Below are 21,125 nucleotides of genomic sequence, written 5' to 3'. Positions count from 1 at the left end.
TAATCTATATCTAGTTTATATTCTACATTCTAACATTAGGATAAAATCCAGACAGCTGTTGTTCTGAAAGAACTGTAAAATCTGGATCGATACACATCAGCTGGGCTAGACAATCGGGACCCTCTTTCTAAAATGATCTACCGCAATTGTTGCAACCCTAATTACTAGCCTATTCAACCTCTTTCATATCGTCTGAGATCCCCAAAGATTGGAAAGCTGCCGCGGTCATCCCCCTCTTCGAAGGTGCCACCCCCTAGACCCAAACTGTTATAGACCTATATCCATCTTTCCCCGCCTTTCTAAAGTCTTCGAAAGCCAAGTTAACAAACAGATCACTGACCATTTCGAATCCCACCGTACCTTCTCCACTATGCAATCTGGTTTCCGAGCTGGTCATTGGTGCACCTCAGCCACGCTCAAGGTCCTAAACAATATCATAACCGCTATCGATAAAAGACAGTACTGTGCAGCCGTCTTGACCTGGCGAAGGCCTTCGAATCAGTCAATCACCACATTCTTATCGGCAGACTCAATAGTCTTGGCTTCTCAAATGACTGCCTCACCTGGTTCACCAACTACTTCTTAGAGAGTTCAGTGTGTCAAAATCGGACGGCCTGTTGTCCGGACCTCTGGCAGTCTATGGGGGTGCCACAGGTTTCAATTCTCGGGCCGAATCTTTTCTCTGTATATATCAATGATGTCGCTCTTGCTGCTCGTGATTATCTGATCCACCTCTACGCAGACGACACCTTTCTGTATACATCTGGCCCTTCTTTGGACACTGTGCTAACAAACCTTCAAAAGAGCTTCAATGCCATACAACACTCCTTCCTTGGCCTCCAATTGCTTTTTAAATGCTAGTAAAACTAAGTCCATCACAGTGCCCTCCGTTTTATCACCAAAGCCCCATATACTACCCACCACTGCAACCTGTATGCTCTCGGTGGCTGGCCCCCACTACATATCCGTCGCCAGACCCACTGGCTCCAGGTCTTTGCTAGGCAAAGCCCCACCTTATCTCAGCTCACTGGTCACCATAGCAGCACCCACCCGTAGCGCACGCTCCAGCAGGTATATTGCAATGGTCATCCCCAAAGCCAACACTTCCTTTGGCCGCCTTTCCTTCCAGTTCACTGCTGCCCATGACTGATTTTCTTGGAATAGATACACCATAATATAAATCAATATAATTAAGCTAAAATATCATAAATAAAAAGGCCAGTATCACCTTCTTTTCATGAATAAAAGGGAATAAATAAGCTCAAACTGCAGCTGTGAAAGTATTTGCACACAGAAGTAAACCCCAACAAGCTTCACGTGCATTGTGCATGGAAAATGTGCTCTGCAAGTTAATAATAAAGACAGAAAAAAACAATCAATGTTTTGAAAAGCTACATATCAAATTAGGCATAATTAGACAAAAGAACAATTCTCGTTTGAACGACGTTGAACCAGATACTAACAATTTATTATTTCTTTTGACAAGATACTAAGTTGTTCAAACAAGATAATTCCAAGAGTCTACGCTAGTTTTTTTTGCCTTGAAACGGAAGCCCGGAAGACCAAGCATTTTGGGTTGACAAACAGATTGCAGAGAGCTATTATGAGCCCTGGGACAGACACACACTACACAAACTTCGTTCCTCACTGCACCTCTCTGGGCAGGTTCCCATTGCTTGGAAGGCAGCCACGGTTACTCCTTTATTTAAAGGGGGAGCTTAAGCTGATCCTAACGGTTATAGGCCTATTTCTATTTTGCCCAGTTAATCAAGTGTTGTAAAAAAACTTGTCAATAATCAACTGACTGGCTTTCTTGATGTCCATAGTATTCGCTCTGGTATGCGATCTGGTTTCCGCTCAGGATATGGATGTGTCACTGCAACCTTAAGTTCCTCAATGATGTCACTATTGCCCTTGATTCTGAACAATGTTGTGCTGCTATTTTTTTAATGGACTTGGCCAAACGCTTTTGATACGGTAGACCATTCCATTCTTGTGGGCCGGCTAAGGAGTACTCTCTCAAAGAGTGCAGTGTATAAAGTCAGAACATCTGCTGTCTCAGCCACTGCCTGTCACAAAGGGTGTACCCCGAGGCTCGATCCTAGGCCCCACGCTCTTCTCAATTTACATCAACAAAACAGCTCAGGCAGTAGGAAGCTCTCTCTCATCCATTTATAAGCAGATGATAGTATTATACTTAACTGGCCCCTCCCAGGATTTTGTGTTAAATGCTCTACAACAAAGCTTTCTTCAAAGGTCCAACAAGCTTTCTATGCCCTTAACATTAGTCTGAACACTTCCAAAGCAAAAGGTAATGTGATTTGGTAAGAAGAATGCCCCTCTCCCCACAGGTGTGATTACTACCTTTGAAGGTTTAGAGCTTGGAGGTAGTCACCTCATACAAGTACTTGGGAGTATGGTAGACAGTACACTGTCCTTCTCTCAGCACTCTTCTGTAAACTGGTCATCTCTGTATACCTGTCGCAAGACCCACTGGTTGATGCTTATTTATAAAACCTTCTTAGGCCTCCGTCCCCCCTATCTGAGATATCTACTGCAGCCCTCATCCTCCACATACAACACCCTTTCTGCTAGTCACATTCTGTTAAAAAAGGTTCCCAAAGTGCACACTAAGAATTTGTTCTTAACTGACTTGCCTAGTTAAATAAAATAAACATGTGCGTGCACATTACAAAAAGGTTGGTCACTAGTGTTTCCCTCAATGAAAGACAAAGGTAATGTCCTCCCGAATGTGAATTAGAGGTCAACCTATTATGATTTTTCAACGCCAATACCGATTTATGGTGGACCAAAAAAGCCGATACCGATTAAAAAAATAAAAATGTAAAAAAATGTTTTTAAAAATTCGGGATTTTTTAAATTTGTAATAATGACAATTACAACAATACTGAATTAACACTTATTTTAACTAAAGATAAAACGTCAATAAAATCAATTTAGCCTCAAATAAATAATGAAACATGTTCAATTTGGTTTAAATAATGCAAAAACAGTGTTGCCATGTAAAAATGTATGCCATGTAAAAAAGCTAACGTTTAAGTTCCTTGCTCAGAACAGGAGAACATATGAAAGTTGGTGGTTCCTTTTAACATGAGACTTCAATATTCCAAGGTAAGAGGTTTTAGGTTGTAGTTAATATAGTATTTATAGGACTATTTCTCTCTATGCCATTTGTATTTCATATACCTTTGACTATTGGATGTTCTTATAGGCACTATAGTATTGCCAGTGTAACAGTATAGCTTCCATCCCCCTCCTCGCCCCTACCTAGGCTCGAACCAGGAACACATCGAGAACAGCCACACTCGAAGCATCGTTACCCATCGCTCCACAAAAGCCGCGGCCCTTGCAGCGCAAGGGGAATAACTACTCCAAATCTAAAAGCGAGTGACGTTTGAAACAGTATTAGCACACACCCAGCTAACTGGCTAGCCATTTCACATTGGTTACACCAGCCATTAGGCTGATAGGCTTGAAGTCATAAACAGAGCTGTGCTTGCGAAGAGCTGCTGGCAAAACGCACAAAAGTGCTGTTTGAATGAATGATTACGGGCCTACTGCTGCTCAGTCAGACTGCTCTATCAAATCAGACTTAATTATAACATAATAACACACAGAAATACGAGCCTTTGGTCATTAATATGATAGATTCCGGAAACTATCATTTCGAAAACAAAACGTTTATTATTTGAGTGAAATACGGAACCGTTCGGTATTTTATCTAACGGGTGGCATCCCTAAGTCTAAATATTCTTGTTACATTGCACAACCTTCAATGTATGTCATAATTACATAAAATTCTGGCAAATTAGTTCGCAATGAGCCAGGCAGCCCAAACTGTTGAATATACTCTGACTCTGCGTGCAATGAACGCAAGAGAAATGACACAATTTCACCTGGTTAATATTGCCTGCTAAACTGGATTAGTAGTTATAAAAAACAAATCAATCCTAATCACTAGTTAAGATAAGTTTAATGCTAGCAAGCAATTTACCTTGACTTCTACTGCATTCGTGAAACAGGCAGGCTACTCGTGGAGTGCAATGGTTAGAGCGTTGGACTAGTTAACTGTGCGGTTGCAAGATTGGAACCCCTGAGCTGACAAGGTGAAAATCTGTCGTTCTGCCCCTGAACAAGGCAGTTAACCCACAGTTCCTAGGCAGTCATGGAAAATAAGAATGTGTTCTTAACGGACTTGCCTAGTCAAATAAAAAAGGTATCAAAAAAATTGTGTTTACTTTAAATAATCGGAAATCGGCGCCCAAAAACACAGATTTCCAATTGTTATGAAAACTTGAAATCGGCCCTAATTAAAATCGGCCATTCCGATTAATCGGTCAACCTCTAATGTGAATACAGAAGTTTGGTTGTTGAAAATGTCCTGAGATGTGACGAGTCGCACCACCAATACACTGAACACCGAGTCCCCAGGCAGGAAGCCCATGATTGGTGGTGCGCATGTTGCTCCTGCATCCTCTTAGGCATACAGAAAATGGGCCTGGGGAGCTTAGAGAAGAGGCATCCATGAGGGGACGGAGGAAATATGTACAGTTTCCACCACCGGACGTTTACAGTAGAATATCTGGGAGTATGGTGTGTAAACTACCCCCCTGAACCCCCTCTCTAGATAGGTCCTCTCCTGGTGCTGAATAGAATTGATTGAGGGAGAATTGGGAAGGTTGGACATCAACGGTTGTGTCATATCATAAAGAAGTGGAAACGTCCACGCCGTCTGAGAAGGAGCTAGCTGCATCCCAATATGGCAACTGGAGTATGGGCGAGTGGGTGTGTCGAAAGGAAATTAGTTGGTGTCGAAAGCACTCCTCGGTAGGTTAGACTGTTTTAATTGAGCTGTTCTTTTTATCCTTCTGTTTCTTACCATGCAACTACCGTACATTGGGCTACCAATCATAAGAGTTTGGACTTCTGTTAAGCCAGAGGATGAATCTGAGTCGTATTTCCCTATTAGTTTAACACAAATAGTATATTTTTTGTTATAAAACTGACAATTGTTTATTTTTATTCAAAGTATTGGATTATGGCTGTACTGTTGCTTCATGTGTTGTAAGTAAGTGCTTACTGTGACCGTCACCCTGATATTGGCTACTAGGTAGTTACTCCCCACGCCTTTGACAGACAGGAGTGCTTGTCAAGGGGGAGCGAAAGGCACGGTGTCCCAGTGTTGTTGCCATTCATACCCTCCCCATAGAGTAGTAGACTGCATGTGCAGTTGAAGTCAGAAGTTTACATACACCTTAGCCAAACACAAAAAACTCAGTTTCAGAATTACTGACATTTAATCCTAGTAAACATTCCCTGTCTTAGATCAGTTAGGATCACCACTTTATTTTGAGAATGTGAAATGTCAGAATAATAGTAAAAGAGAAGGATTTGTCAGCTTTTATTTCTTTCATCACATTCCCAGTGGGTCAGAAGTTTACATACACTCAATTAGTATGTGGTAGCATTGCCTTTAAACTGTTTAACTTGGGTCAAGCGTTTTGGGTAGCCTTTCACAAGCCTCCCACAATAAGTTGGGTGAATTTTGGCCACTTCCTCCTGACAGAGCTGGTGTAACAGTCAGGTTTGTAGGGCTCCTTGCTCGCACACGCTTCTTCAGTTCTGCCCATAAATTTCATATAGGATTGAGGTCAGGGCTTTCTATGGCCACTCCAATACCTTGACTTTGTTGTCCTTAAGCCATTTTCCCACAACTTTGGAAGTATGCTTGGGGTCATTGTCCATTTGGAAGACCCATTTGCAACCAAGCTTTAACTTCCTGACTGATGTTGCTTCAATAAATTCCCATAATTTTCCTTCCTCATGATGCCATCTATTTTGTGAAGTGGACCAGTCCCTCCTGCAGCAAAGCACCCCCACAACATGATGCTGCCACCCTCGTGCTTCACGGTTGGAATGATGTTCTTTGGCTCGCAAGCCTCCCCTTTTCCCTCCAAACATAACAATGGTCATTAAGGCTAAACAGTTCTATTTTTGTTTCATCAGACCAGAGGACATTTTCCAAAAAAGTAAGATCTTTGTCCCCATGTGCAGTTAGTCTGGCTAACTGGCGGTTTTGGAGCAGTGGCTTTCTTCCTTGCTGAGCGGCCTTTCAGGTTATGTCGATATAGGACTCGTTTAACTGTGGATATAGATACTTTTGTAAATGTTTCCTCCAGCATCTTCACAAGGTCCTTTACTGTTGTTCTGGGATTGATTTGCAATTTTCGCACCAAAGTACGTTCATCTCTAGGAGACAGAACGCATCTCCTTCCTGAGCGGTATGACGGCTGCGTGGTCCCATGGTGTTTATACTTTTGTACTATTGTTTGTACAGATGAACGTGGTACATTCAGTCGTTTGGAAATTGCTCCCAAGGATGAACCAGATTTATGGAGGACTACAATTTTTCTTCTGAGGTCTTGGCTGATGAAGGTATGCCTTGAAATACAGTGGGGCAAAAAATGATTTAGTCAGCCACCAATTGTGCAAGTTCTCCCACTTAAAAAGATGAGAGGCCTGTAATTTTCATCATAGGTACACTTCAACTATGACAGACAAAATGAGAAAAAAAATTCCAGAATATCAAATTTTTATGAATTTATTCGCAAATTATGGTGGAAAATAAGTATTTGGTTAATAACAAAAGTTTCTCAATACTTTGTTATATACCCTTTGTTGGCAATGACAGAGGTCAAATGTTTTCTGTAAGTCTTCACAAGGTTTTCACACACTGTTGCTAGTATTTTGGCCCATTCCTCCATGCAGATCTCCACTAGAGCAGTGATGTTTTGGGGCTGTTGCTGGGCAACACGGACTTTCAACTCCCTCCAAAGATTTTCTATGGGGTTGAGATCTGGAGACTGGCTAGGTCACTCCAGGACCTTGAAATGCTTCTTACGAAGCCACTCCTTCTTTGCCCGGGCGGTGTGTTTGGGATCATTGTCATGCTGAAAGACCCAGACATGTTTCATCTTCAATGCCCTTGCTGATGGAAGGAGGTTTTCACTCAAAATCTCATGATACATGGCCCCATTCATTCTTTCCTTTACATGGATCAGTCGTCCTGGTCCCTTTGCAGAAAAACAGCCCCAAAGCATGATGTTTCCACCCCCATGCTTCACAGTAGGTATGGTGTTCTTTGGATGCAACTCAGCATTCTTTGTCCTCCAAACACGACGAGTTTAGTTTTTACCAAAAAGTTATATTTTGGTTTCATCTGACCATATGACATTCTCCCAATCTTCTTCTGGATCATCCAAATGCTCTCTAGCAAACTTCAGACGGGCCTGGACATGTCCTGGCTTAAGCAGGGGGACACGTCTGGCACTGCAGTATTTGAGTCCCTGGCGGCGTAGTGTGTTACTGATGGTAGGCTTTGTTACTTTGGTCCCAGCTCTCTGCAGGTCACTCACTAGCTCTCCGTGTGGTTCTGCGATTTTTGCTCACCGTTCTTGTGATCATTTTGACCCCACGGGGTGAGATCTTGCGTGGAGCCCTAGATCGAGGGAGATTATCAGTGGTCTTGTATGTCTTCCATTTCCTAATAATTGCTCCCACAGTTGATTTCTTCAAACCAAGCTGTTTACCTATTGCAGATTCAGTCTTCCCAGCCTGGTGCAGGTCTACAATTTTGTTGCTGGTGTCCTTTGACAGCTCTTTGGTCTTGGCCATAGTGGAGTTTGAAGTGTGACTGAGGTTGTGGACAGGTGTCTTTTATACTGATAACAAGTTCAAACAGGTGCCATTAATACAGGTAACAAGTGGAGGACAGAGGAGCCTCTTAAAAGATGAAGTTGCAGGTCTGTGAGAGCCAGAAATCTTGCTTGTTTGTAGGTGACCAAATACTTATTTTCCACCATAATTTGCAAATAAATTCATTAAAAATCCTACAATGTGATTTTCTGGATATTTCTTCCTCATTTTGTCTGTCATAGTTGAAGTGTACCTATGATGAAAATTACAGGCCTCTCTCATCTTTTTTAAGTGGGAGAACTAGCACAATTGGTGGCTGAATACTTTCTGCCCCACTGTACATCCACAGGTACACCTCCAATTGATTCAAATTGTGTCAATTAGCCTATCAGAAGCTTCTAAAGCCATGACATCATTGTCTGGAATTTTCCGACCTGTTTAAAAGGCACAGTCAATTTAGTGTATGTAAACTTCTGACCCACTGGAATTGTGATACAGTGAACTATAAGTGAAATCATCTGTCAACAATTGTTGGAAAAATTACTTGTGTCATGCACAAAGTAGATGTCCTAACCGACTTGCCAAAACTAGTTTGTTAACAAGAAATTTGTGGAGTGGTTGAAAAGCAAGTTAATGATTCCAACCTAAGTGTATGTAAACTTCCGACTTCAACTGTATGTATCAAGGTGACAGCTAGATGTTTATCAATATTAGTTATTTGTGTACGCTGCTATCCTAACTGAAATAAAAATGTGATCCTTTTTGCTCTGCCACGTTAGCTCCCGCCAGGGTCACAACCGTGATACCCAGTAAGAAACACTTCAAATTGGCAGGCACGTCAATACAACACCAGTGCACTGGTCGCTGGCTTAGCGACACGTTGTGCAGCCCAATCAGCCACGCAAAACAGCTTTGAGAGGCAATACATCTGCCCAATTAGCTGACTCATTTTCATACACCCACTTGCCATATTGGGCTGCAGCTACCTAGAATGTCTACAGAAAGTATTCAGACCGCTTGACTTTTCCTCATTGTTATGTTACAGCTTTATTCTAAAGTGTTTTAATCTACACACAATACCCCATAATGACAAACCGCAAACAGGTTTAGAAATGTATTAAAAAAATAAAAAAAACTGAAATACCTTATTTACATAATTATTCAGACAATTTTTTGAGACTTTAAAATTGAGCTCCAGTGGATGCTGTTTCCAATGATCATCCTTGAGATGTTTCTACAACTTGGGAGTCCACCTGTGGTAAATTCAATTGATTGGACTTGATTTGGAAAGGCACACACACCGTTCTACATAAGGTCCCACAGTTGACAGTGAATGTGAGAGCAAAACCAAGCCATGAGATCGAAGGAATTGTTCGTAGAGCTCCAAGACAGGATTGTGTCGAGGCACAGATCTGAGGAAGGGTACAAAAAAAAAAAATAGTGCAGCAATTAAGGCCCCCAAGAACACAGTGGCCTCCATCATTCTCAAATTGAAGATGTTGAGAACCAGCAAGACTCTTCCTAGAGCTGGCCGCCCAGCCAAACTGAGCAATCGGGGGAGAAGGGCCTTGGTACGGGAGGTGGCCAAGAACCCGATGGTCCCTCTGACAGAGCTCCAGAGTGCCTCTGTGGAGATGGGAGAAGCTTATAGAAGGACTTATTTTCAGTGGCAGGGACTGGGAGACTAGTCAGAATCGAGGCAAAGATGAACAGAGTGCTCAGGACCATAGACTGGGGCGAAGGTTCACCTTCCAACAGGACAACAACCCTAAGCACACAGCCAAGACAAAGCAGGAGTGGCTTCAGGACAAGACTCTGGATGTGGATCGAGGGAATGACGAACAGAGCAAAGTACAGAGAGATCCTTGATGCAAACCTGCTCAGGACCTCAGACTGGGGCGAAGGTTCACCTTTCAACATGACAACGGCCCTAAGCACACAGCCAAGATAATGCAGGAGGGGCTTCAGGACAAGTCTCTAAGTGTCCTTGAGTGGCCCAGCCAGAGCCCGGACTTGAACCTGATCGAACATCTCTGGAGAGACCTGAAAATAGCTTTGCAACAACGCTCCCCATCCAACCTGACAGAGTTTGAGAGGATCTGCAGAGGAATGTGAGAAACTCCCCAAATACAGGTGTGCCAAGCTTGTAGCGTCATACCCAAGACACGAGGCTGTAATAACTGCCAAAGGTGCTTCAAATTATTGAGTAAAGGGTCTGAATACTTATGTACAGTCGTGGCCAAAGGTTTTGAGAATGAAAATTTAATATTTGTGTCACCAAGTCTGCTGCCTCAGTTTGTATGATGGCAATTTGCATATACTCCAGAATGTTAAGGAAGAGTGATCAGATGAATTGCAATTAATTGCAAAGTCACAAAAATGGCTTCACAGGCAAGGATATTGCTGCCAGTAAGATTGCACCTAAATCAACCATTTATAGAATCATCAAGAACTTCAAGGAGAGCAGTTCAATTGTTGGGAAGAAAGCTTCAGGGCGCCCAAGAAAGTCCAGCAAGTGCCAGGACCATCTCCTAACGTTGATTCAGCTGTGGGATCGGGGCACCACCAGTACAGAGCTTGCTCAGGAATGGCAGCAGGCAGGTGTGAGTGCATCTGCACGCACAGTGAGGTGAAGACTTTTGGAGGATTGCCTGGTGTCAAGAAGGGCAGCAAATAAGCCACTTTTCTCCAGGAAAAATGTCAGGGACAGACTGATATTCTGCAAAGGGTACAGGGATTGGACTGCTGAGGAACTGGGGTGTAGTCATTTTCTCTGATGAATCCCCTTTCCGATTGTTTGGGGCATCCGGAAAAAAGCTTGTCCAGAGAAGACAAGGTGAGCGCTACCATCAGTCCTGTGTCATGCCAACAGTAAAGCATCCAGAGACCATTCATGTGTGGGGTTGCTTCTCAGCCGAGGGAGTGGGCTCACTCACAATTTTGCCTAAGAACACAGCCATGAATAAAGAATGGTACCAACACATCCTCCGAGAGCAACTTCTCCCAACCATCCAGGAACAGTTTGGTGACGAACAATGTATTTTCCAGCATGATGGAGCACTTTACCATAAGGCAAAAGTGATAACTAAGTGGCTCGGGGAACAAAACATCGATATTTTGGGTCCATGGTCAGGAAACTCCCCAGACCTTAATCCCATTGAGAACGTGGTCAATCCTCAAGAGGTGGGTGGACAAACAAAACACCACAAATTCTGACAAACTCCAAGCATTGATTATGCAAGAATGGGCTGCCATCAGTCAGGATGTGGCCCAGAAGTTATGAGGTCTTGAAAAAGAAGGGTCAACACTGCAAATATTGACTCTTTGCATCAACTTCATGTAATTGTCAATATAAGCTTTTGACACTTATGAAATGCTTGTAATTATACTTCAGTATTCCATAGTAACATGTGATAAAAATATCTAAAGACACTGAAGCAGCAAACTTTGTGGAAATTAATATTTGTGTCATTCTCAAAACTTTTGGCCACGACTGTATATGTGATATTTACGTTTTTTATAAATTAACACAAATGTCTAAAAACCTGTTTTTGCTTTGTCATTACATTGTCGATTGAGAAAAAAAACGATTTAATAAATCTTAGAATAAGGCTGTAACGTAAAATGTGGAAAAAGTCAAGGGGTCAGAACACTTTCCGAACGCACTGTATACTTGCACTGTCTGATATCCATTCAAGAGCCTGGCCTAAGTGGATGAGGGTGGCTTACTGTGCTCATCAGTCTTGTTCTTCCCCCAGTGCTTCCTTTCTCGCCAAGGGTCACGTTAGAGTTCAGAAATCTGCATTTTGAGCGCAAACCATAAAAATAAAAAAAAAAGGTGTTTTAAACCATTTAAATTGTATTATATTCAAAGTATTTTTTTATTCAATGGAGTGATCAGGCTCCTGCAACTACATTTTTTGTTGACAGAAAATACATGACTGCGACAAATTCGGCAGAAAACAGCTTCATTTTCATTAGCTGTAGGGACTCATGAGAAGTACAACGCCATTTGGCTAGATGCCACAAGTAAAGCCAGTCATTTCTTTGCAAAAACTCAGCACCTCAATTATATTTCTAATGTTTATCATAGAAAGAACGTAGCCAGCTACATTTCCAAAATATTTTGCTTTAAGTTAATAGTAGATTTTACCAGAGAAAAAGTAGGTTACACTGAGAAAAGTACAGGAGAAAAAAGTAGAGCGTTGTCTAAATTCTCACTCAAGTGGAGATGTAACTGAAGCACAATATGAGTCTGATGCAGAGCAGAAAACAAAAATGCAGCTAAATGTTTACGCATATTTTATCCTGTGTGAAAAACGTAGAATTCTGCATTAATGTCCCCTCCCACCCCTGCGATATGAACCATGCCCTCTCTGCCTCATACAGTACACACCAGCATAACACAAAATTCTCTGGGCACAAACACCAGATCTTCGTCAGGCAACAGGAACAAATTGTATGGTGTGTAAAAAAAATATGATAAACAATAAAAAAAGATCTAGGGATAGGCTATTCCATCAGCATTATACTATGGATAAACCCTAAACTTTCCAAGTGTGTTGAAACCACGTGTTCAAGAAGCTTTTAATCTCCATTTTAAAAAAAGGCACAAATGTGTGAAAAAAAGTGTACCCAATAATTGGGTTAATAAGTCTTATTGAACTTACCTGGACTACTTCTATTCCTCTTTTCCTGAAAGACATAAGAAAAAAATAAATCAAAATACATTCACTCATTATTTAAACATCAAAACGTGGAGGTGGGAAAGAGCGAGCACTGCCGAAACGCCAACAGATTAACTGGACAACTCTGCAGACATTAAAACAAATGCACTTTCTCCTGCAGTGTTACATATTACAACAGAATAAAAATACACTATTGTGTCACCACACACCAATTTATGTTCTAGCATTCTGTAGTGGCTCCCAATCGTATGGGGAATCTCACACCATCAAAAGATTATGGACATCAAGGGCAGAGATGGTCAGCAAGGAAACCAAGATAGAAAGTGCATGCACCCCCCACCACTTTAAGGCTTTAAGAGTCCTGAGTTTGTCTCACAAAACATACTGAAAATGGCATAGGGCTACTCAACTGTTCCATTTATGCATGTAGTGGATAATACTAAATCTAACTGATTTTGGCATTATTGTTTCAATTTAGCACACACACGGTAAAACTTAATTCTGGGAATGTAAACCACAGTGGCATAACATTCAAGAATAGAATATGAATTTGTTATAGGAATTCATAAATATATATCGCTGTTAAGGTCAAATAAGCTCCATCTGCTTTAGTCTGGGAGTCCAGGGACAGTCTTAACTTTTGAAGGACATTTTTAAAAAAAATTAAAAAAAGAAAAGTGGGTTGCTAGGCAACGTGCAGACAGTCTACAAGAGAGAAATACTCAGTGGCGTTTGTGCAAGAGACTTCCAGCGGTTCTAACATAATAAACCACAATGTTCCTCTAAAAGACTTGACAGTCTTTCAAATCCACCTCAGTCTGCCCAAACAAGCAGAAGTAGTAGCGGATGTTTTCCTTACTTACAAAGATCTTAGGGGTCATCAAGTAGTGAGAACATGCAAGTCCAACTAATCTGAACATACAAACATGGGTGAGAGCATGAACACTAGGCTATGCGCAGTGTTTCCTATACATATAAATATTTTTAAGTGTTTTGGGTGTCCGTGGTGCCCCCCGCATAATTTTTATGTAGCCTCCCGAGTGGCACAATGGTCTAAGGCACTGCATCGCAGTGCTAGCTGTGCCACTAGAGATTCTGGGTTCGAGTCCAGGCTCTGTCGCAGCCAGCCGCGACCGGGAGGCGCACAAATTGGCCCAGCATCGTCCAGGTTAGGGGAGAGTTTGGCCGGCAGGGATGTCCTTGTCCCATTGCGCACTAGCAACTCCTGTGGTGGGCCGTGCGCAGTGCAAGCTGACATGGGGTCGCCAGGTTTACGGTGTTTCCTCTGACACATTGGTGCGGCTGGCTTCCGGGTTACGTCGGCATTGTGTCAAGAAGCAATGCGGCTTGGTTGGGTTGTGTTTTGGAAGAAGCGCGGCTCTCGACCTTTGCCTCTCCCGAGTCAGTACGGAAGCTGCAGCGATTGGATACCACGAAATTGGGGAGAAAACAGGAAAAAAATTACATAATGGTTTATGAAAAAGGAATGAGAAGCCCCCCCAAAAAATGGCCAACTGAAATAACCTTATAAAAAAACCTAAAATAATAATTCCAAAACATAGGCCAATAGCCCAGGGGTAAAACAACAAACCCTACTACACCAATGACTTGCCAAATCCTTACAAGAACACAGTTGCACCCAGGTCACAGCCCCATGGTAACAGTAGAGCAGCCATTCACTGATTTACAACAATGTGGATATTTAATACTGCAGCTGGCCCGTTTCATGGTGTGTGAATGGGGTCATTGGTTTCATTCTAGCTCTCATATTGTTGCCTGGTCCATGCGTCGAAAGGAAAGGAGGGAAGATTAATAAGGCAAGCAGAGTTGCCAAGACCAAGCTTTTTGTTTGGGCTTGACACACGAGGAAGTAGTTGATAGTGCAGGGTGATGTCGGCTTTTAACTCTCTCCCCTACAAATCACACATTTAAACAAAGTCAAACAAAAGCTCACGTGCACACACACACAAGTTCATGTTCACAACCAATTCTCCATCAAGCCAATAGGATGGCAGGAAGGTGAGAGGTCAGGGGAACACTAGTCCAAGAAGAACATATCTTTATTCAGTTCACCTGTGTGTGCATCCAGAGTGAGAGATCCCCCTAATCCTGTCCTGACAGGAGGAAGTGACAGAGCTTCCCTTGTGTCCAGAGGCAGGGGGTCCAGACAGTAATTTCATTTCCTTAATAAAAGGTAAACAGTTCTGCCAGCTTATGGGCATTATTAAAGCAGGAGTCCTTTACGCCAACAGCGTCACCACACCTCATCTCTGACCAGCGGGGATCTCCCCCACAACCAGCTGGCCCAGACAACTCCTCACGACCATCTCCATTTTGGAACACTCAGTGTCCCAGATGCACTCTTGTGAGGAGGGCTGAATAGAGTCTAGGCAGATGTTGGGGACAGACATACTCTACTGGCTAAAACAGACATTGATCTAACACTAATTACTGTGTGTCATAAACCTTTTAGGTGCATATGAAAATAAACGTGGTTAGTATATAACTTCAATTAAACATAGCAATTAGTGACTAGGAGACTGAGCCAATCTTGTTCATGTCTAAAACTACCACAATTTGATTTCCCCTCATGAGGGTGAGCATGGAGCTTACACCTAATGTGTAACACACCCAATGGTAACGTCAACACTGGAGAGCTAACTTTATAATTCCAATGTCACAGAAATGTTGCAGTACAGTTGCAGTGTCCTGCACCGTGTGCGTGCAAATGACAACACATTGTTTTTTACAATACAGGAGCAGAAGTAGCTAACAAGGATGTTTCATCTTTCTTCTTCCTCTTCAAATAAGACCTTTAATATTTTCCCAAGAAGTACACTGCAGGGAAAACCCACTACAATAGAAGAACTAGGAGAGACTGAGCAGAATAGCTCACCGGTCATCAGATATGAGGTAAAAGTGATTGTGTGACAGGAAAATGAAACCAGACAGGAATTCCTAGACACATTTTCACTTTGTCAAACTGAAATTATACTCCAGGCCATTGCCCGCAACATGAACTACAGCTAGCAGCAACAGTGAAGGGTGAGTATGTTAGGCCACCGCCACCATGCACATTCCAAACCAACAATTTGTGGAGTAGACAGTAGAGCAAGGAGGTAACCCGCCACCTACTACTACATGAAACAAGTTGTTCCTGTCACTTTCCTGAACTATATTTTCCAAGAGAGTAGGCAAGACTCAGAACATTTGATTGTTCCTACAACTAATCCAAACCCATCCCTGGCCTACACACACCAGCCATAACAGCACCTCCCTATAGCCTACGTAGTACACCTGAGCCATCCTCCAGAGGAAATATTTTGGTTGGAGTGTTATGAAGAGATTAAAAATGTTTGGTGGATTACATTGTCATAATCTGTGCTGGCTCAATCGGGTTGCTTATCAGCCTTATGAGGTGAAAACCATTCAGGGTTCGTACACTGTCAAGTCAAATTCAAGTACTTTAATGACTTTTTCAAGCATTAATATTTATTTTCAAGGATCATCCATTTGTAATAGTTCCTATTATGCAATTGTTTCTAGTTCCCAACAGATGGCACTATATCACCACAACCGCATAAAAAATAAAATAAACACTCTTCATCACTACCTTGCATGTTCTACTCAATAATACATGTTGTTTCCCTACTTATTTACCTCAACTTTGGGAACCACTGTACTACTAACCTCTCCCTGCTTGCTTCAACACTTCCTCTCTCTGTGTATCTGCAGCCTGACTCACCACTGTCTGTCTTACTACTCTCTATAAAAAAAAAAGGTATTTGTATTATGAGAACTTATCATTTGATTATAGCTAGCTTAAATTTCAGTTAAATGCTCCTGCCGAGGTCAGGCTCCGTTCAACATTAGCTTCTAACTTTATCCTTCTAATCAGCCAAGAGTATTTTATTTAACTAGGCAAGTCAGTTAAGAACAAATTCTTATTTACAATGACGGCCGAGGAACAGTGGGTTAACTGACTTGTTCAGGGGCAGAACGACAGATTTTTACCTTGTCAGCTCGGGGATTTGATCGAGCAACTTTTCAGTTACTGGCCCAACGCTCTAACCACTAGGCTACCTGCCGCCTTGTCTCTAACCAGTAATCACATCATTCACAATGCAGGCTGAGGCAATAAATAACTTTGGGTGAGAGAGACTGAATAAGTGAATGAATAAAGTTGTTGGCAATCAGCTTTGAAATCAGCTTATTTTGAGTTATGGAGTTATCACAAAGTACTAGGGTAGTGAATTGATGTTAGCGTTAGCTGTCAGCTAGAAAATAAAGTTAGCCTACAAAGCTGGAAACTAAAAGGTATCTTCTTCCATCGTAAAGGTTTTAGCTTGTATAGACATTGTTTTGCGAACAGTAATGAACAGTTTGAACCTTTTGTATGCCATGTCACATTATTCAAGTGTGTTAGCTCCCAACTCATGCTGCACAGAAGTTAACATGGTGCAGCCCATACTCACAGTGCAGGCTAGCAATGAGTAAATGGAGAAGAAACGGTGTGCACTATAATAAGTCGGCTGCGCTGATAGACTGACTTGATCCTTGAGACACATTTGACAGAACTACCGAAAGTAACAAATTATAGTACCGAAACATTTTTAATTTGCTTGTGTAAAAAAATATTAAAAAATCAGTATAGCATGCGACACTAAACACAGGAGAGTAAAATCTAAATCTGATTGATTTTCATTGCCCGAAGATTATGATCACTTAGCCGGACATTCTAAGTAGCTATTTACACAGAACCAGAAAAAAACTGACTAATGAAATTATTTTCAAATGTTTTTATTTATTGTTTATAACCTGCCCAACGGGCAACCTCACAGCAGGCTCAAGTTGCTCAAATTGTGAGACTGCTCAGGTCACTATAATCCCTGTGATTGTTTCCTACAAAAAAAGGCAGTACACTGAGAAATGCACTTGGCCTAACAGTGCTCCAAAACGGTCAGCAGACACTGTTGCATGATATATGCAAATTGAGCTCACACTGAATTTGTAATATCCTCTTCAATTAATGTTCAAAATGTGTACTCCTCCAAAATATAATCAGTTAAAACAAGAAAAGATGGATGCAACACTTGGTTCTTGAGGTCATAATAAAATAGTAGCGCCATTTGGGCACATTTAAAGAAGTGATTACCTATGTTTTTAAGACTGGATATTTGTAACAAATAGCTACACCACTACAATGTATCTCGCACCAGATAGCTGGCTGTATCCCTCCAGGACTGTAACTACTGTACAGTAGACTGAAATGTAACCACCAGTAGCTACATTGTTGTCAGCACATACAGTAGCCTACCTGCACAAATCAGCAAAGGCCTGAAAATTCAGCTTCTTCATCTTCTTCTCGCTGAGCCAGTAACCCACTCTTCTGCCTTTCAAAAAAGTCTGCATCTCCACCTCGCGTGTTCACAATCCAGAAGTTATGGTCGAATCAACCTGGACACTGGCGAAAACAGGAAACTGTCGTCCCACACGAACCTAGAGGGGAGGGAGAAATGACTTTGTATTTCGTATTAGCCTGGCCATGTGAGGAAACAGGACGTACTAACTTAGCTAGTTAGCCCTAACCAATAAGTTGACTCGCAAAGCTGCAACGTCTCTAGCTAGCAGTAGCAAACTATTAGTTATAGCCATAACAATAATGTCTACCTAGCTAAACTTAACTGAATTGTAAATGACTGTTAGCTACCTAAACGAACATTTACCAAAAGCCCCCCTCATAGTCTCTTCGGAAATGCAGCTAGCCTAACGTTAATTTCTAGAGATGCGCCACATAAAGCAAGGCATTACTTAGCCTGTGGTTTCTAAATACATTCACTGGGATGATGACAAAGCTCGAGGAGAAGCAAATACACAGCTGATTTTCGGAATGAATCCATAAAAAGTTAAATAAAATGTATAGCTACCAGCTAGCACATGTCCTCTTTGAATTCCACCTAGCTAGCTAGCCTGATAGCTGTCCATTCTCCGTTCGGCTGGTTGTTCAAGCTGAAGTGGTGACCAAGCACTGCACGGAGATCTCTTCTCCGATTTTACCTGACTGCGTACTCACGCTCTCGAATAGAGCTCCTTTATGTAGCCCTAAACAACTATGCATACCGTTAACTAGCTTGCTGGGGAGATTATAAGGACACAGTTGACGCTTAAACCGACAGCCAAACCTTACCCTAATTTTAATGAATTCTGAAATAATATATCGGTTGTCAATCGTGTCCTTATAGCCTTGATGAGCATGAAAACGATGTAAACCATATGTCATGGCCGTCTCAGTCACCAGACCCATTTCAACACGTATGGGAGATTCTGGAGCGGCGCCTGGGACAGCGTTTTCCACAACACTATGATGATGGAATTTCTAGTGGAAGAATGGCGTTTCATCTCTCCAATAGAGTTCAAGACACGTGTATAATCTATGCTAAGGTGCATTGAAGCTGTTCTGGCTCGTGGTGGCCCAACGCCCTAAAACACTTTAGGTTGATGTTTCTTTTATTTAGGCAGATACCTGTATATCATTAATATACAAAAACTAAAATACAAGTTTTAAAAAACAGACGTAACAACTAAGGATTCTAGCTTTAAAGGCAGGTGTTGGGGGAAGTTGAGACATGCCGTCCTGATAGAATGGGCCACCACGGAATGGGAGGAGTAAAAGGCCAGCAACAATCGGTATTATTGAGAGACCCATGAAATGACACCATATATACATGCTACAGACCATAGTGAGTATTCCCTGTAATACTTTTACTGCGGCACCCAGAACTGTTTTTGTTCTATAAGCCAATATGTATTCCAAATACAGTGATTTGCATTGTGGCAAATAGTCTGGGTAGCCATTTGATTAGATGTTCAGGAGTCTTATGGCTTGGGGGTAGAAGCTGTTTAGAAGCCTCTTGGACCTAGACTTGGCGCTCCGGTACCGCTTGCAGTGCGGTAGCAGAGAGAACAGTCTATGACTAGGTTGGCTGGAGTCTTTGACAATAGGTCCTTCTTTTGATGGTGTTGAGCTTGGCCGTACAGTCATGAGTGAACAGCGAGTACAGGAGGGGACTGAGCATGCACCCCTGAGGGGCCCCTGTGTTGTGGATCAGCATGGCAGATGTGTTGTTACCCACCCTTACTACCTGGGGTCAGCCCGTCCAGGATCCAGTTGCAGGGTCCCAGGGTCCTTAGCTTATTGGGGTGGCAGAGTAGCCTAGTGGTTAGAGCGTTGGACTAGTAACCAGAAGGTTGCAAGTTCAAACCCCCGAGCTGTCGTTCTGCCCCTGAACAGGCAGTTAACCCAAGGCCGTCATTGAAAATAAGAATTTGTTCTTAACTGACTTGCCTAGGTAAAATAAAGGTAAAATAAAATTTATGAGCTTTGAGGGCACTATAGTGCTGAGCTGTAGTCAATTCTCATGTAGGTGTTCCTTTTTTCCAGGTGGGAAAGGGCAGTGTGGATTGCAATAGAGATTGATCATCTATGCAAATTGGAGTGGGTTTCGGCACATAGAATAGTTTTTTCTCTATAAGCCAATATGTAATTTATAGGGCTGATGGGTATTTACACAACAGTAATTTACACCACAGTCATCCAATAAATAACTGCATATAGACTCTTACGCTACATCAATAGGTTCTGTATAATTAATTTACATTAATTTACTTAAGCTCCAAACATTTATCAATGTGTGCCACCTTATATTATGCATCTTATATAAAGTTGTAATTCTCTTTAGTTTACATTTTTTGTAACATTATTTGAAGATGATGCACTATGCAAAAAAAATGATTTCGTATCATACCATTTTTTTCCAAGGCAAAATTGGAAGACCAGAAGTGTCAATGTTCCTGCAATGACGCTAATATTTTCCAGTGTGCGGTCAAACACTTAAAAGACACACCCTCGTCCACTTACCCTGGGTGGGTGGTCCAAATTATTAGCCAAGCAAGGGAAGTTTGCATCCTCAGCCCTCATTTTTAGTCGGCTTTGCGAGTATAAAATTATGGTCACTCCGGGCAGTGTTGCCAATTCCTCAGTTAAGGAAAGTAGCTATTGGTTGTCCTTTTTTGGAAATTGTAGAAATAAAACATGTTCCTTCTTCAGAAGTTCCAGCTAGGCAGGCTAACGTTAGTTAGCTAGCTCTCATACAGTAGGCGTATATTAATAATTATATATTTAATATAAGTAGACATGCACTCATAATTGACAGTAGCAAAGCACCCATAAATTATCGGTGGCTGAAAACACTATCATTGCGGGATGAACGAGTGACGAATTTCCGGCCAAGGGTGGTCCATTTAAAAATCATTTCTTCCTCCCGCGCCTTGCAAGTGTATACTCGTCACAGACGTCATGAAACGTCACCAGAAGTGTCCACTTAATTTGAGGGCGGTGGAGATATGTTGTGTCTTTTAAGTGTTTGGGTCGCAAACATGGAGTACACTCGCAAACTCGACTAAAAACGAGGGCTGAGGGCCTTACGTTGCTAACTTCCCTTGCTTGGCTAATTATTTGGACCGCCCTCCAAGATGGCGACAGGGATTCCCCAATGATATAAGGCGAGGGTAAGTTGACGAGGGTGTGTCTTTTGTGAGTTTGAACAGTAGCCTAGGATTCTGGCACTACCATTGCGCCATCTGCTGGCAAAACATTTTTCAAAGGTGAAGCTGATTGTCTGTCAAGCACTAGAGGGCAGTGCATCTACAGGTCAGGTTAGA

General features: G+C 42.0%; 1 protein-coding gene across 6 annotated transcripts in view; it reads right to left on the bottom strand.

Annotated features, from left to right (window-relative positions):
• The window catches only part of LOC110505606 (inositol-tetrakisphosphate 1-kinase), a 61,036-nt gene extending 40,302 nt beyond the window's left edge, over positions 1-20,734 (bottom strand). The window contains exons 1-3 of one of the 6 annotated variants that reach the window (XM_021584932.3): positions 20,323-20,734; positions 17,722-17,903; positions 12,387-12,411 (exon numbers count right to left, since the gene is read on the bottom strand). In XM_021584932.3, coding sequence (XP_021440607.2) covers positions 12,387-12,411; positions 17,722-17,816 — 120 coding nt within the window. In that variant the 5' untranslated portion in view covers positions 17,817-17,903; positions 20,323-20,734. Of the gene's footprint in view, positions 1-11,445; positions 11,511-12,386; positions 12,412-17,721; positions 17,904-18,331; positions 18,771-20,322 lie in introns of those variants that run through there. The other 5 variants (XM_021584931.3, XM_090220824.1, XM_090220827.1 and 2 more) reach the window with 5 other exon arrangements.
• Positions 20,735-21,125: the final 391 nt, after the last annotated feature.

Source organism: Oncorhynchus mykiss, chromosome 25, assembly GCF_057628025.1.
Source record: "Oncorhynchus mykiss isolate SJ-2025 chromosome 25, ASM5762802v1, whole genome shotgun sequence".
Lineage (NCBI taxonomy): Eukaryota > Metazoa > Chordata > Actinopteri > Salmoniformes > Salmonidae > Oncorhynchus > Oncorhynchus mykiss.
The sequence above is the reverse complement of the archived record's forward strand: the minus strand, read 5'-3'. Positions and strand labels throughout refer to the sequence as shown.